We start from the raw sequence: 15,698 nt of genomic DNA, 5'->3' as shown, positions 1-15,698 counted from the left end.
GCTTCGAACTCCTGGAATTAAGCGATCTTGTCACCTCAACCTCTGGAGTAGCTGGGACAACAGGCATGCGCCACCATGCCCAGCTAATTTTTTTATTTTTTGTAGAGACAGGGTCTTGCTGTGTTACCCAAGCTGGTCTTGAACTCCTGGGCTCAAGCAATTATCTTTCCTCATCTCCCAAAGTAGTGGAATTACACGTGTGCGCCACTGTGCCGGCTACAACCATTACTTTCTATTTGGCTCCTGGACTGATGGAAGCTAGGGCACTGCTAAGGATATCAGTGGTGATACTAACATGATAATTTGGAGAGCCTGAATTATACTAATGGTGTCATTTACGGTCTCTTCACTATGCTAGGTTCTTTATATACCTATAATCTATATAACCTTATAGAAATCCTATTTCTATAGATAAGGATACTGAAATTTAGAGAAGTTAAGAAGTGTGCCCAAGTGGTAGAATTGGAATTGAAAGCAGGCTATCTACCACCACGGCCTGAGCTTTTCACCATTAGGACATACTGCTTGATACTGTGAAAGTATCCAGTATGTGCTTTTCTTTGTTCTTTCTTTCTTTTTTTTTTTTTTTTTTTTAAGAGTCGACATGCACAGACTACAACCCTAAACCTGGCCAGTTTTTTGTCAATGCGTGACATTTGAGCATGGGGGTGGGTAGGGGCAGACAGTACAACAGAGAGTTCAAATGGATTGGCTTTATTTCCAAAACCAGTCCTTGGGGAAAGATTTCAAGGCATGTCCTACTGAAAGTCAGCATGCAGAGATTGTCATTCCTAGAACAGGGCTGACCCAAAGAACAACAGTGCTACAAGCAATCTTCACACCAACCCTATGACGCAGGCATCATTAACCCCCATTTTACAAATGAAGAAACTGAGGTTAAGCAATTTGTCCACACTACTGCTGGTGAATGACCGAGCCAAGACATGCACATACTGGTTCCCTTCCCTGCATTCCTTTTTAACCATACTCCACTCTTGCCTTGGGGGACCAAGATCCATGATGGCATGTTATTATATTAACAAGAAAACAGACTCTTGAATTTGGGCCTCTGATGATAGTGACACAGCACATGCACTAGGGTGTTGGAGACAAGAGAAAAGCCAGACCCTGCAAACAAGCTTCCAGGTGTTTGCTAACGTTGAGGTGTGCAGTCTTGGTCAATCATCAATCCAGTAACACACTGCCCAGTTAAAGCACTGCGATCAGAACAGGAAGCAAAAAGCGTGTCCACAGGCTGCATTTAGAGCGGCCCTGGCCTGGGTGAGGCAGCTTGCCTCTTAGAAGGAGGAGTGGCAGCTCAGTAGGAAAACCCAAGGACCTTCAAGCAATAAGAGCTGAGATCTGGAAGGTTTTTCCACACTGAGAAGTCAAGACTTCTTCCGTAAGACCCCCTTCTCCATGGAAGCCTGGGTAATCCTTAACCCTAACTTGTTTGGGGCACTCTTGAGAAGTCAGAAAGACTTGTCTGTGCCTCTCACAGGTAACTGACACAAGTGGTTCTTCATATGGAGAAGAATCTTTCTTAAGGGATAGGTGGGAGTAGGAGAAGGGGGCTGCAAAATGCCTCCCCCAGGAATGCCCTTTCATTTTTGTTTTCAGAGACCACGACCAGGGCGAGCAGCTCAGGTCCTCTGAAACCAGAATTGGCCGGGTCAGTGCTCCCCTCAGAAACCACACTTTGTTTTTCCTCCAGGGAGCCAGGGACTTGATCACCTGTGACTCACTGTTTCTGTGTTGCCTACACAGCACACACGTCAAGATCTAAAATGGCCTCTGCACCCTGTTGCCCTCACCCATCCTGGCCCCCACTCTGGGAATGTGTGCAGCCCCACCTTCAGCATGAAAGTCAGGAACCTGCGGCTCCTCCCTCCCCTGAAAAACAGAGCATGACCCAAAGAATAGAGCTTTCCATTCTCTACCCTTGCCAGTGTCGTAATGCTCCTGTTCTCCCATAAGCCACTCTCTCCTGCACTTGTGTTGCTACAGGATCAGAACCTAATCCTAATTAGAACCTAGTTTTATTTATTTTATTATTATTATTAATTATTATTTTTTGAGACACCCGAGTCTCACTCTGTTGCCCAGGCTGGAGTGCAGTGGTGTGAACTCGGCTCACTGCAACCTCCACCTCCCAGGCTCAAGTGAGCTTCCGGCCTCAGCCTCCCGAGTAGCTGGGATTACAGATGCATGCCACCATTCCTGGCTAATTTTTTTTTTTTTTTTTTTTTTTAATAGAGATGGTGTTTCGCCTTGTTGTCCAGGCTGGTCTCAAACTTTCTGGCCTCAAGTGATCCACCTGCCTCAGTCTCCCCAAGTGCTGGAATTACAGGTATGAGCCACTGCACCTGGCCTAGAATCTAGTTTGATGTAGAAAATTCAAATTCAAATTGTCCATTCTTCACCAAGTGTGCTAAACTTGCATCTGGGTGTGGAGCTGTGGTTACAAATATAGAAAACTTCATTTAATGAGAATGATATTGACATTAACACGACAACAACAACAATACTGCAATTTATTGACTATTTCCTATGGCAAACACTGCAGAGTATTTCTCAAATGTTATCACGCTCATGCCCCCACCAAGTCTATTGTTACCGCCCCCATTTTATAGATGAGGAAGAGATCATAAGTAGTCGAGTAATCTGCTTAGGCTACACAGATATTAAGAGCTGGAGCTGGGATTTGAACCTGGGCAATTGTAACTTCAAAGTTGGTGTTTCTCCCTCCCTAAGCATCGCCCCACCCCATCTACCATTTGTGCTGTGATCTTCGCTGTCATGGCGCCCCATGTCTTTCACCGTTCCATTCAAGAAGCTTCTCCCCATCGCCTCCTGTCCACCACATCCTGACTTGCTAATGACTCTTCTTGTGAGTACCAAGGGGATGGTAAGGAGGAAGAGGGGGCTTGTGTCAAAGTGAGGTGCTCTCTAAGTTAAAAAATTGGCTTTGGAGGCCTTGGGGGTAGGGATGAATGAACATTTTATCAACACAAATGTCATTGGCAAGCCCCAAAACAAACAGTGTCCCACCGGGCTTGCTCCTTTATGAGGCATTCAATCAATAAAAAGAGAGCAGAACTCTGTCAGATTTATTGGCTGGGTTCAAACCGAACACCTCTTCTACCCGCCAAAGGCTGGGTCACCAGCACTACCTCTCCTTTCCAACTCTGGACAGCCCTCATTTTCCCCTATGGGGCTACAATGGTTCATTGTTTGAGGCAGGCCTTGTGAGAAGTTGTGTTTGTTTTGCCTCTTATCTTATCAGCTCCAGAGCGACAATGGCCCAGGTGTACTCACCATTTTACCATCAGGTGAGAGGAGATTGTGGCCTGGGTCCAGGCTGGCTGGGGAGACTTGCTGTAAAACCGACTGGCTGGTCACCATGGCGCTGTTGCCATGGTGACTGATTGTTGAGGAGGAAGTGACCTCATTGTTTCCCTGCTGGCTGTAGCGCACTCCTGCAAAACAATACAAACCCAATAGGGAACATTAGTGCCACCAGGGCCCTGGAACAATGACTCGGCACCTCTTGTTTTCAAGGGTGGGTAATAAGAAAATAAAGTTGCCTTCTCCTCCCCTGTCCACCCACAAGAAATATCATCGGCTGCTTTTCTCCAGGGTAAATATGGCATGTTCTCTATTTAATCCTAGAATGTAAGCTCCATGAGGGCAGGACATTTTTATCTCTTTTGTTTTGTTCACTGACGTATCCCCAGTGCCTTGGCACTGAATAGCCACTTGGTAAACTTCTGATGAATAAATGAATGACTGGATGGATTCTGTTTGTTATTGCTTCCGCACAGTTCTTTCAGGATTTGGGGGTTGAGACTAGCCTTCTGTTACTGGCTGGAGTATTTCTTTTATTCTTTAAAATGCCTTCTAGAAATGTTTCCCTGGCATCTCTCGTGGTGCTGCAAAGTATAAGTAGACCCATGTGACGAAGAAGAAGCCCTTGTCCAGTGACCCTTGAAAGAGCCATAGCTTAGGCATCAGTCTCTGTGTGCCACCTTTGTGGCCAGGCCCAAGAGGTCAGGGGCACGGACACAGGCAGAGCAGGACAGGGATGAGGCTGCGTCTAGGAGCTAGGCTGTAGAACTCACATTCCTTTGCTGGGGTCCCATATGGCTGCCTTCCAGGGCACAGGGAAAGGTGCATCTGCCGGGAGGTGGGGCAGGCAGCACCACACACAGGCAGATGTGGATGCTTAGTAAACCACTGGAGTTTGCTCGCAGGGGAAGGGTAGAACAAAACATGTTTACAACCTCACTGCTCTGACCCTCCCTCTTGCTCAGGAACCAAAATGGAGGTCTGCTCTCAGGAAAGAAAAGTTCTGGACAGAGATCAGGCAACTGAAGGAAGCCAAAAGAACGCCTGGGTCCAGTTTGCAGATGGAAGTCCTGCTTGATGTGCCCATGAAACAGTCAAGGACAAGGTTGGGGGTACATGGGGCATCTCACCCCTAAGCTCAGTGCTTAGAAAGACAGTGTTCTTGTTTTTTGCTTTGGATTTGACAAAAAGGTTTGGAGGACCCTGTCCTGCAGAGACCAAATGCTCTAGGCATGGAATCATCTGGATAAGTGGACCAACTCTTTGGCTGCACGTCTTCCTTTGCCCAGTTTCCCAAGATGAACCACCCCTGTATACTGATTCTGTTGTTGCTCTTTCATCTACCCACCCCCTGCCCTAGCTAGAGCCCCACCTTCCAGAGGAGGCTACGAAGTTTCCCCAGGGGCCAGACACACTACCATAATCAGTGTCATAATCTGCCTCTAATTCACTAAGATGAAGTTTACCAAGATGAGACTAGATGAGCCCCAAGCCAGTTTTCCTTGGATCTTCCTAAGGACATTATCCAAGGCTGATATGACCTAGAGCTTAAGAGGGCTGGGGAAAAAAAAACAAAACAAATGCTAAAGCTGGGTTCTAACCTTCGAGAGCAACTTGTCTAAGTATGTAGTGGCTTGATGCTTGCTCTATGAGTTTTTCTACTGGCCATTTTCCCCATTCTTTGAATCAAGGAGCTGCTAGTGGGGGTGTTGGTGACAGTGGGATGGAGCTGGAATTGGTGTATTGGTTTAAGGCACTACATTTTTTGGGAAGAACAGAAATCATGAAGTTAAAAGGAGGAACAGCGTCCAGCTCCCCAAGTCAACAGCCGGTGCCCAGGCCCCTGTCCTCCTGTGCACCTATTTGGAGCCCCCACGTCTCCTGTTTGCCATCGATGCCATCCCATTGGATTAAATGAGGCCTTCTTTCCTCACTCACATTTGCCACCCAGTTCCCAGCAGGATGCTTCCAACAGTTCAAAGTGTTGTTACATGAAAGAAGAAAGAGATTTGAACCTTATGAGCTCTGAAGGCAGAGCTAGGTCCAATGGAAAACAGGGAGGCAGATTTCAAATAAATAAAAGGAAGAATTTTCTATCAAGGAGGGGCAGTGGGAAGACTATGGACTCTGCAGCTAAACCAACTCAGGTTCAAATTCTGATGCTGCTCTTAATAGATCTGTGATCATGGGAAAATTACTTTCCCTCTCTGTGCCTTTGTTTCCTCCAGAAAAATGGAGAGAATGCATCCTCAACAGGGCTGTTTTCGGATTAGAGGTAACATCTATACAGTTTCTTGCAAAATGCCATATAAATGGCAACTATGGGTGGGGATGCTGTGGGGAGGAAGCTGGTATAGGAATGGACCCCAAGTATTTGCCCTAAGATCCTAGAATTCTAGATGGTTTAGGACAGATTCTAAACGCTGAATGGAATTATCTTTCCATAGAGAACAGTTTCCAAAGAATCCTACCCTGGCAGAACCACTGATGCTTTGCCCTGGAAGCAACTTGGGAGAGAGGTCTAGCCGCTGCCCTCTTGCTCTGTTCTTTTGGAGGAACTGGACTTCACCCTGTTTTTCTCCTGCTTTCTCTGACTCCCTAACCAGCTATTTACCTCCCCGAGCGGCTCTGCTCCTGAGAGAGTGGTGATAACGCTGGGAGTCAGGTGTGTTTTCACCTCCCAGCCTGTCCCCATCATCGATTCAGTCTCAAGTCAAACAGTCTCTGGATTTAGCCTATTTAATTTGGCTGACGGAAAAGGGCCAGCCCTCTGATGATCAAATATGGGTCACAGGGAGGCTTCTCCCCTACCAAAGGCTACGCAATTATTTATTTAAAAATAATTAACCAAGGATTTCCGCAGGAAACAAAAGGCTTCTTTACAAGTGAGCATGTCAGGAGAGACTCAAGAGCCATTTGTTAGAATCCAGGCAGCATATTCCAAGGCTGCTGTGGTTTTTACACTTTGTTTTCTCCCCAACAAAACTTTATTATATAAGAAATATAACGGTGGAGCTGCTCTGTCAAAAGACAGATGAGCCTAGACCTTTGAACGTTCCTTTAAAAGCCTCTGGTTAAGTGATAGAGGCCTGGCTGGAAACTGGGGGATCCCTGTTTGAATCTCAGCTCTGCTATCAATTTCTTGGGTGAGCACCGGCTTCCTCATCTATAAGCTAGAGGACTGCCCACTGTGGGGAGGGGGCCATTGTCACAGCAGTGTGATAGGAGCCAGGCACAAGGCTGCTCATCAGCCCCAGATCCACCTGCAGCTGTTCCCACGATGCTCCTCTCACCAAGAATGTGGCAATCACTGGCCCCTGAGAGGGTGGCTGTAAGCAGCCAGCCATCTTATGAGGGGGCGGGGTGGGGGTGCATCACAAGGTGTACACCAAAAATAGGTGCTCTTGTTAGAGGAAGGAGAGGCCAGTCCTCCTATATTTCAAAAACTCAGAAGAGCACTTGAAGTGAGAACAAAAATAAGTGCAAAGTGTGTAGGCTCTGGAGCCAGGTGACCTGGGTTTAAATCTTGGCTCTACCCTGTAAGACCTGTGTGACCTTGGGAAGTTACTTAACCTCCCTGAGCTTCAGTTCCTTACCGTTAACAATATCCATCCGTCAGGTCATTGGGAAGAGAACGGAATGAGTTAATGGATGTCCAAATACCCAGACCATGCTGGGCACATAACAGTTGCTGAAAACACGTCAATTCCTCCTACTTTGGGACTGTCTTTGTTTAAAAGACATTTTTAGGAAGGCTGAGGTCATGCCACTTTATTGAGCACCTACCATGTGCCAGGCACTGTGCTAAGGAGCATTAAGAAATGGAATGGCATCTTCCCTTCTTCCTTCACCAATGCAAGTTCTTAAAGTGAAAATATGACAAGGGCTCTGGTTTAATATTGATTAACCAAAGATGCCAGGTTAATAGCCACAGAGGACCCATAGGAGAAATGACGGTGGCAGATGGTAGCCATTCACCTTCCACTTACTTCCTAGCTCAAGCCACTGATTGGCTCCGTCCCCATTGTTGGCTCTATGAACAACAGCAAGTGTGTCCAGCAGCAAAAGCCATCCAAGGTGGAGGTGAGACATCCCTGAGGCCCTGGTGAGTAGATCATCTACTTTCCTCTGTTCCTAGGCATCAGCATCATGGGTGTTGGGTTATTCCTGGATTCCCAACAGCATATGGGACAGACGCAGATCATTCGGTTTCTATCCAATATGGCTGGTCAGAAGTGCCAAAGGCACGGCAGAGGTGCATGGTTCCAAGAAGCCAGCATCCTTGCTCTGCCTTCCTGTGCCAGCACCATCTCCAGGGTGCCTTTCACACTGCTGCAGCCTGGGATTTCTTTCTAAAACAAAGTCACACCATGCCTCTGCCCTGCTTGGAAACATCTGATGGCTCCTCACTGCTTTCCAGAAAAGCCCCAACACCTGAGACTGGCAGAACTGGGCCTTTGTGATTCGTCTGTTTTATTTGCATGATCTCTCACCACAACCTTAATGCATTTCTCAAATGGCCTGACCGTCTCCTGCCTCTGCACCTTTGCTGTTCCCTCTGCCTGGAAAGCATCTCGTGTCACATGTCGCCCCCCTGTGAAGCTCTTCTTGATTCATCCTGGGAGATGGCTGCTTCTTCGTTTGTATTTTACATGCACTAGACAGAGAGACTTAACGGCAGGAGTCAGTCACCCTGCATGCACGCTGATATGTTTACTTTTCTCTGCCTCTTAAAGAAAGAGATGAGTCTTTACTTGTTGCATCCTCACAGCCTAGCAGACTGCCTGGTACTGTGAATATTTACTGACTGAAGGAATGAAACCCCAGCAGCTTTGAGCACCCAAGCCCCAGACAAGGAGCATCACGTCTAGCAGAAGTAGAAAATACAATCAGTTCTGTATTTATTGTAGTGAAAGTGTAAATCTGTTCCAATTATATTGACATATTGGGGATAATTTGAGTGCAATGTCAATTTCACATTTGGAAAACACTTAGTGAATTCAGAAACCTGCATCCAGCTGAATGGAACCACATAGGAGAATACTAACAATGCTCCTGTGTGTACATATGCGCTCCTCAAACATCCACCAGCCGCCTCGGTCCACTGTGTGCACTGGTAAGACACATCCATGCAATATGGAGTCACATCTTTTCCTTCCCATTTCGGATAACCCTTTCTCCACTGCTTCACAGTAACTCACAACCCGCAGCCCTTCTGATGCCCACTTCCCTAGGCAAACTTGCCATATTTACTATTGTACAGCATTTATATATTTCTTAACTATTTAACGGGTATAAAACTCTGGTAATCTTTTTATTGGATTCTTATCTTTTAAAAATGTGTTGGTCGGGCACGGTGGCTCACACCTGTAATCCCAGCACTTTGGGAGGCCGAGGCAGGTGGATCACTTGAGGTCACGAGTTCGAGACCAGCCTGGCCAACATGGTGAAACCCTGTCTCTACTAAAAATACAAAAATTCGCCGGGTATGGTGGTACGCACATTAGCTAGGCATAGTGGTGTAATCCCCACCACTCAGGAAGCTAAGGCAGGAGAATTGCTTGAACCTGGGAGGCAGAGGTTGCAGTGAGCTGAGATCGCGCCACTGCACTCCAGCCTGGGTGACCAGAGCAAGACTCCATCACAAAACAAAACAAAAAATGTGTCGCTGGGGAAGTTTTCAAGTGTTGTGCTTTTTTAAAAAGTTTATTTCAGAGACAGAGTCTCATTCTGTCACCTAGTCTGGAGTACAGTGGCGTAATCTCGGCTCACGGCAACCTTTGCCTCCCAGGCTCAAGTGATTCTCTCTCCTGCCTCAGCCTCCTGAGTAGCTGGAACTACAGGCGCCCACCACCATGCTCAGCTAAATTTTTGTATTTTTGGTAGAGACAGAGTTTCACCATGTTGGCCAGGCTGGTCTCAAACTCCTGACCGCAAGTGATCCGCCCACCTCAGCCTCCCAAAGTGCTGGGATTGCAGGCATGAGCCACCGTGCCCGGCCTCAAGTGTTGTGTTTTTAATCCTGTTTTTCCCACAAGCCCTGTGGTTCTTATCACATGGCTTAGCAAACTCTGGTGATTTTTAGGCTGCGTATGTCAGGTTATATAGACCCTACTGTGCCTATGTGTTCAAAGGTCCTCCTTACAGGAGGACCCCAGAGAGGAGCTGCTCAGGGTGCCATTCACCGGAGACTTTGCAGAAACCTGTGCTTCAGGGCCTTAGAGCTACAGCTCATAGAGCCCCTGGCGATGTAATTCAGCTCTAAGAGCTTCGAAAAACAGCTGAGACCCCAATTCCATGATTCCAGAGATCAACTGGGCACCAGCCTCTAGACACTTTAACAATCTCTCTCTCTCTCTCTCTCTCTCTCTCTGCCGTAACTCTCTGATGATTCTGGGTCAGTTAACTTTTGAGCCTTGGCATTTTTGTCTGTGAAAGGGGCATACAGATATTCCTTCTTCACAAGCCAGAATAATGAATGAATAAAATAATGTCAGAGATGCACTGGTTCTGCTGGGTAAACAGAAGAGCAATGTCAACCAGGAAAACAGGACCAGAATTGTTCTTTTAGTAAGAAGAAATGAGGAAAGTGGGGATTCCTGGGCAATGTGGGGCTCAGCTTGCCCATGATGTGGCTTTTGGCGCTGAAGCCTGGGGATTCCTTTCACTGAAGTCTGTGAGCTGCACCCAGAATTTGGTGGGATGCCTTTCACCCTTGACATTTCAGAGCCAACCTCCCATCCCTGATAATGCAGGAATGTTCCTCCGGCTGGTGGACCTCTGCCAGCGTAAGTGAGCGTCCCAGCCACCAACAGAGTAAACATTACTCAACTGGCTGGGGCTCTGTCACACACATTCTTCCCCTGTGTTTCTAACCTCATGCAGAGTGCAGCCCAGCCCTGTTGGGTCTAGAAACTGGGAATTTAAACTCAGGCAGGAGAGAGCATGCGAAGGAGAAAGCTCTTCCAAAAGGTAATAACTATGTTCATTGTTCATAAATTATGAGTAGACACAGCCATCTTTTCTATGAAGCCAAATCATTATGTTGGGGAGATGACAGGGAGAGACTGGGCCAGGCTTGACGGACCCAGTACTGTGTCCTGATAACTCTACCTTCTCCCTAAACACGTTACTTTTCTTAAGGACAGGCAGAGAGACAAATGATTCCGTCTGGTGAACTTCTGAGAGGCCCATTTGGAAGAAAAGAATGTGAACAAATCCCTGGCTTGAAATTGAGAACTCCAGAAATGAAAGCTTTGGAATGAGTTAGCATTGCTGCCTCAGTTTCCTTGTTTGTAGCACAGGACTTTTGCTAGCTCTTATTAATATTTCCTCCTCTGCGAGGATAAAGATTCATGTTTGCAAAGAGTTTAGAAGATTAAAAATCTGCAAATGTGGAAGAAAAAGCTGATGCAAGATGAAAGCAATTTAAATGCTGGGCTGGTTTCAATTCCGGATCCCCTTCTACCTAACATGGCTTAGTTAGGAGCTCAATTCATAAGAGGAGAAATACAGACAAGCCTGCGGGGACAGTAAACATTCTTGACTCAAGGAGTAAAAGTTGAGTGATACTTAAGGGAAGCCCACAAACTGGTTTTCTTATTTAAAAAAAAAATCAAAGCAAACGTAACCAAGAAAAGAAAAAAAATCTTTCATCAAAAGCACCTTGGCTGAGAACAGAAGCTAACGTGCATGGTGCACTTGAAAAAATTGCACATGTGGGGTGGTAGAAGAGCAACAGAAACTCTGTGTGTCCTCCCCCACAAGGTCTACCTGTGCCACCACACCTCATCCTTACTACAGTGGCAGTTTCTGCAGGCAAACATCAGGCGGTTTGCAACGAATACTTCAGCCTGAAGACTGCTGCTATAGGTAAAAGGAACCAGCCTGGCACTTGAGAACTTGGGCAGTCCTCACATCTAAGAGTATGTTACACCCATCTGCTTCTCAATCTGTCACAAGCACCCATTTGACAGAGTGGAAAACTGAAGTTCAGAGAGGACAAGGTTGTTTGCATGGCTCCTTGCTAGGGGGTCTCCCAGCAAGTCAGTGGTATTCCAAAGCTGACCCATCTCCCTCTTCCTCATAAGCCCCAAATGGGCTCCAGATATGTAGAGCCTCCACATCACGACCCACTAATAGCTTGAAATGATTTTGCAGGTTTGTTTACTTGTTCCTTGGCTGCATCCCTCACTGTAATGTAAGTCCCATGAGGGCAGGACCTTGTCTGTATTCTCCATTTTCTTCTTGGCAGAGTCATGCTAAGCATTCAGTAAACACTTGTTGAAGGAGTAAATGATGAGTGAATAACCTATGCTTAAACTCTGACTGATGACTCCACATCACTTTCACCTTTAGACTGCTGAGTTGAGTGGTGGTGAAGTGACTGGAGTATATTCATTTATCCTCTAAATCTCCCAGTTTTTCTTTTCTTTTTTGAGGCAAGCTCTAGCTCTGTTGCCCAGGCTGGAGTGTGGTGGCGCAATCACAGCTCACTGCAGCTTTGAACTCCTGGGCTCAAGGAATCTTCCCACCTCAGCGCCCCCCAAATAGTTGAGACTACAGGCACATGCCACCGTGCCTGGCTAATTTATTAATATTATTATTCTTGTTGTTATTATTTTGTAGAGATGGGGGGTCTATGTTGCCCAGGGTGGTCTCAAACTCCTGGGCTCAAGTAGTCCTTCTGCTTTGGCCTCCCTCTCCCTGTTTTTCTGTGGGCAAGGAGAGGCAAGCATTCTTTTTAAGGAGGAAGAAAGAGGAGTAAGAGAAAAGGAGAGAGAGATTAAAATATAATCAAAATTGAAGAAACAGTATTGATAGACTTGGGCAGTTTCACATTTGAAGAACTGAGTTTGGGGGCCACTGGGTTGATTTGGGGATAAGGAGAAGAGTCAATTAATGGGAATTTACTGTGGCAACATGAATAACTTAAATGTCCCTTTCTCCAAAGAAACTAGGGTAAAACTAAGAAGGGTTAATGGTGGACATCTTTAGGCCTAAAGGCTGTGGGGACAGAGAGTGCCCTTCTGCAGTCTGGCTCCCGGGGTCTGGTATTTTCTGAGCAGCTGCCTTTGCTGGCAGAGATAATATGGCTGCAACAAAGGCCTCTAGGCTTGGCAGACAAGGAGAATGGTGATGCTCCCAGTGGGTCTTGGCAAAGGGAGAAAGGCTATAAAGCCATCAGCAGACTCAGCCACTGGGTGTCCACACAAAAGTAGGGTCCTATAAACAGACATCTGTATTGTGACTGAAGGGCTAATAAAATTGCCTTAGAAAAGAGAGGTTTTCCACTACAGCCTATTCATAACAAAGACCATACTGGGAGATGATACCCAGGGAGAAGATCCTTTGAGGTCTGGCAAGTGTCAGAGCTGCCTTGTGATAGGGATTTGCCTAGCCAGATCCCAGCCTCTTCATCACTGTCACAGAGGGCATCTCCATCAGTATCATTATCACCATCATCATCACCATCATCATGACAGATAGCTGCCGATCACCGGTAGGACCAAGGAGGCTCGTCCCAAGCAACACCAGATGTTGGGCACTGAGATAGGAGCACCAGCCAAGTGCTCAGGGAGCACCAACAGAGACCTGATGGCTGCCCAGAGCAGGGCAGTTTTGTTTCTGTCTGTCCAGATAATTGATTTGCAGTAGTCTAGTCCCTTTTCTAGATCTCACTTTGCTCAATGGAAACACAAGAGGAGACGTTCTTGCTCTTTTCTTGCCCTAGGGATCCTGGTAAGAGATTTTAAAACGAATGAAAGTAGTAGAACATTAAACTAACTAGTAGAACTAAATTAAATGAGTAGACTAGTTTACTACTAGAACGTTAGGGAGAAACTCATGATACGTTCTTCGAAAACTTTCTGGTAACGTTAAATGTCGACATTAATTTGTGAACTGTATACTTAAGCAGTGTTAATAGGGTAGAAGCTGGGTGACATTGTTTCTAGAGAAGAGAAAATATGCCTTTATATATACATATATATATATAATTATATAGCACATATATGCTATATAAAACAAAACTAATCCTAGGCTCAGTTTAATTCTTAAACTGAATACCAAATTTATAAAACGGGGTTTCTGCCTATGCTTTGACAGGAAGTCTTCTATAATAGATATCTTTATTTCACAAATATATGGAGTGTCTACCGTGTGCCAGGCACAGGGCTATGGGCTGGAGACACAATGGTGAAGAAATCCACCTCAGGCTCAGATGTTGGTACAGCCCACAATTCTGCCACTCAGAATACATACATAGAGAGCAAGGTGTTCAGAGACTTCAGGGACCTTCTTCTTCATGGTGAGATTAAAGTTTACAGGTAGGGATGCAAACCCTCTAGTTCCCCTGGCTGTAGGGTTGTAGACAATGAAGAAGAAAGGCCACTCATTTCTGTCTCCATCCATAAAACACCTTGAGATAAATTAAGCACTTTTGTGCCCATCGTGCAAACTGATGTTACACAAATAGGAGATGTTGTTTAAGGGTTTTCCACTCTTGCTGAACAAGAACTCACTTGGGCTTCACTGCCAACCCAGTCCAATGGGTGCCAAGCAGGAAGAGGCACCCTGCAGTGGACAGGGCCAGAAGGCATGGGCATGCCAGCTGCTATTCAGAGGCCCTCAAAGTGTTAACCTCTAGCAGTTATAGGTGTCTCGTTTATACCCATTATAAATCTGTTTATTGTGACTGGCCCCACCCAATCTGCTGGTGTTGTAAAGCTCTAATGATCCCTAATAAAGGTGGAAGACTTCTAACAGCACACAGTTCCTGAAATGGGGAAGGAGCGAGGGAGTGAGGGAGAGAAGGAGAGAGAGACAGATGATGAGTTTCACAATAAAATACCACAATGGCAAGCCTCCCTCTGCACTTCAAGCTGCTGAGTCCTGGGCCCCAAGACTGGATGCAACACACAGTCTCCAAATAATAGCCTGTCAGAGTGGAAAGGCCCTTGTCCCACACCCTCATTTGCCAGAATTCCCAGGAAGTTAAATGATTCGCCCAAGGTCACCCTTGCTTATTGGTGGCTCTGATCTCCTGAATCCTAGTCCAAGGCCCCTCACCCCGACTGCTTCTCCTTTCCCATTTCTGCAAGGGGCCATGAGGATTACCTTCAACCCCTTCAGAACTCTCCTGCTCCATCTGGCCTAGTAATGTCAACCCTGACTACGCATCCAAATCTCTCTCCCTTTTTTTTTTTTAGAGACAGGGTCTCACTCTGTCACCCGGGCTGTACTGCAGTGGCGCCAATGGGCACAAAGTGCTTAATTTATCTCAAGGTGTTTTATGGAAGGTGACAAAAATAAGCAGCCTGTGTTCCTTGTTGTCTACAACCCAACTGCCATAGCTCACTTCAGCCTCAAACTCCTGAGCTCAAGTGACCCTGCTACCTCAGCCTCACAAGCAGCTGGGACTCTAGGTGAATCTCTTAGGGCTTTTGTCAAAAGTTCTTATGCCTGTGAACCCCTCATCTCTCAATTCTGATTCCAAAGGTGTGCATGGGTGGAGGGAGCCATGTCTATTTTTAATGAGCTCCCTGGATGATTTTTATGTGGTCTGGAGAGAGATTTGGGAACCACAGATCTTGCCAATACTTAGTTCCTTGTTTCTGATGTTTCAAATGACAAGCAGGGTTCATGGAAAGGGAAATCCTTCCAGAGTGAAACTATAAGGTAAGACCCTTGTCAAGAACCCAGGGAGAACCCAAGCTCTTCCGTTCTCTCAACACCCTGAAGTTTCTGAGTCAATTCAATAATACTGTAATGGCAGCTAACCTTCCTTGCCAGGCACTGTGCTTGGCACTGGGTGTGTCCGATCATATGTAAGCCTAACAGCACTCCGAAAGGGGATAGGTATTGGGACAGAGAGGCTAATAACTTGAGGCCACACTGCCGGATAGTGACAGAACCACAACCCAAGCCAAGCCTGATTTGGGTGCTATACTTGGCTACCCAGACACACACATCTGAATCTGGTCCTGAGAAGGGACTGGCCATAACCAGCTCAACTTGGCTCAGGTAGACTTCCCTTGGGAAAGTCTACATGCTAAAGACCATCTGCACGGTGTTTCTCCAACTTCAGAAGAACATGCGGAGTACAAGTCCTGAGAAAACTGACTCTTGACTTCCCAAAAGCACTGGAGGCATCGAGTCCCCCCTTGCCAGTTGATTCCTCAGTGGCTGAACTCACACAAGAGTGCTATTGCGGAGGTTGCTGAAGTCGGAGCGTAGGGTAACGGGAAGGTACCTGAAGCAGATGTATGCTCACAGGTTGAGGGGAGAGGTTTCCAGAAAATTGGCCCTTAGGAGCTTCTGAGGTTTCCCTTTGCTCACCGTGGGGCTGT

General features: G+C 46.4%; 1 protein-coding gene across 4 annotated transcripts in view; it reads right to left on the bottom strand.

The window, feature by feature from the left end:
• The window catches only part of HNF1B (HNF1 homeobox B), a 59,442-nt gene that overhangs the window by 20,798 nt on the left and 22,946 nt on the right, over positions 1-15,698 (bottom strand). For all 4 annotated transcript variants that reach the window (XM_054456854.2, XM_054456857.2, XM_054456855.2 and 1 more), the window contains exon 5: positions 3,319-3,479. In XM_054456854.2, the coding sequence (XP_054312829.1) occupies positions 3,319-3,479 (161 nt within the window). The remainder of the gene's footprint in view (positions 1-3,318; positions 3,480-15,698) is intronic.

Source organism: Pongo pygmaeus, chromosome 19, assembly GCF_028885625.2.
Source record: "Pongo pygmaeus isolate AG05252 chromosome 19, NHGRI_mPonPyg2-v2.0_pri, whole genome shotgun sequence".
NCBI classification, from domain to species: Eukaryota; Metazoa; Chordata; class Mammalia; order Primates; family Hominidae; genus Pongo; species Pongo pygmaeus.
The sequence above is the reverse complement of the archived record's forward strand: the minus strand, read 5'-3'. Positions and strand labels throughout refer to the sequence as shown.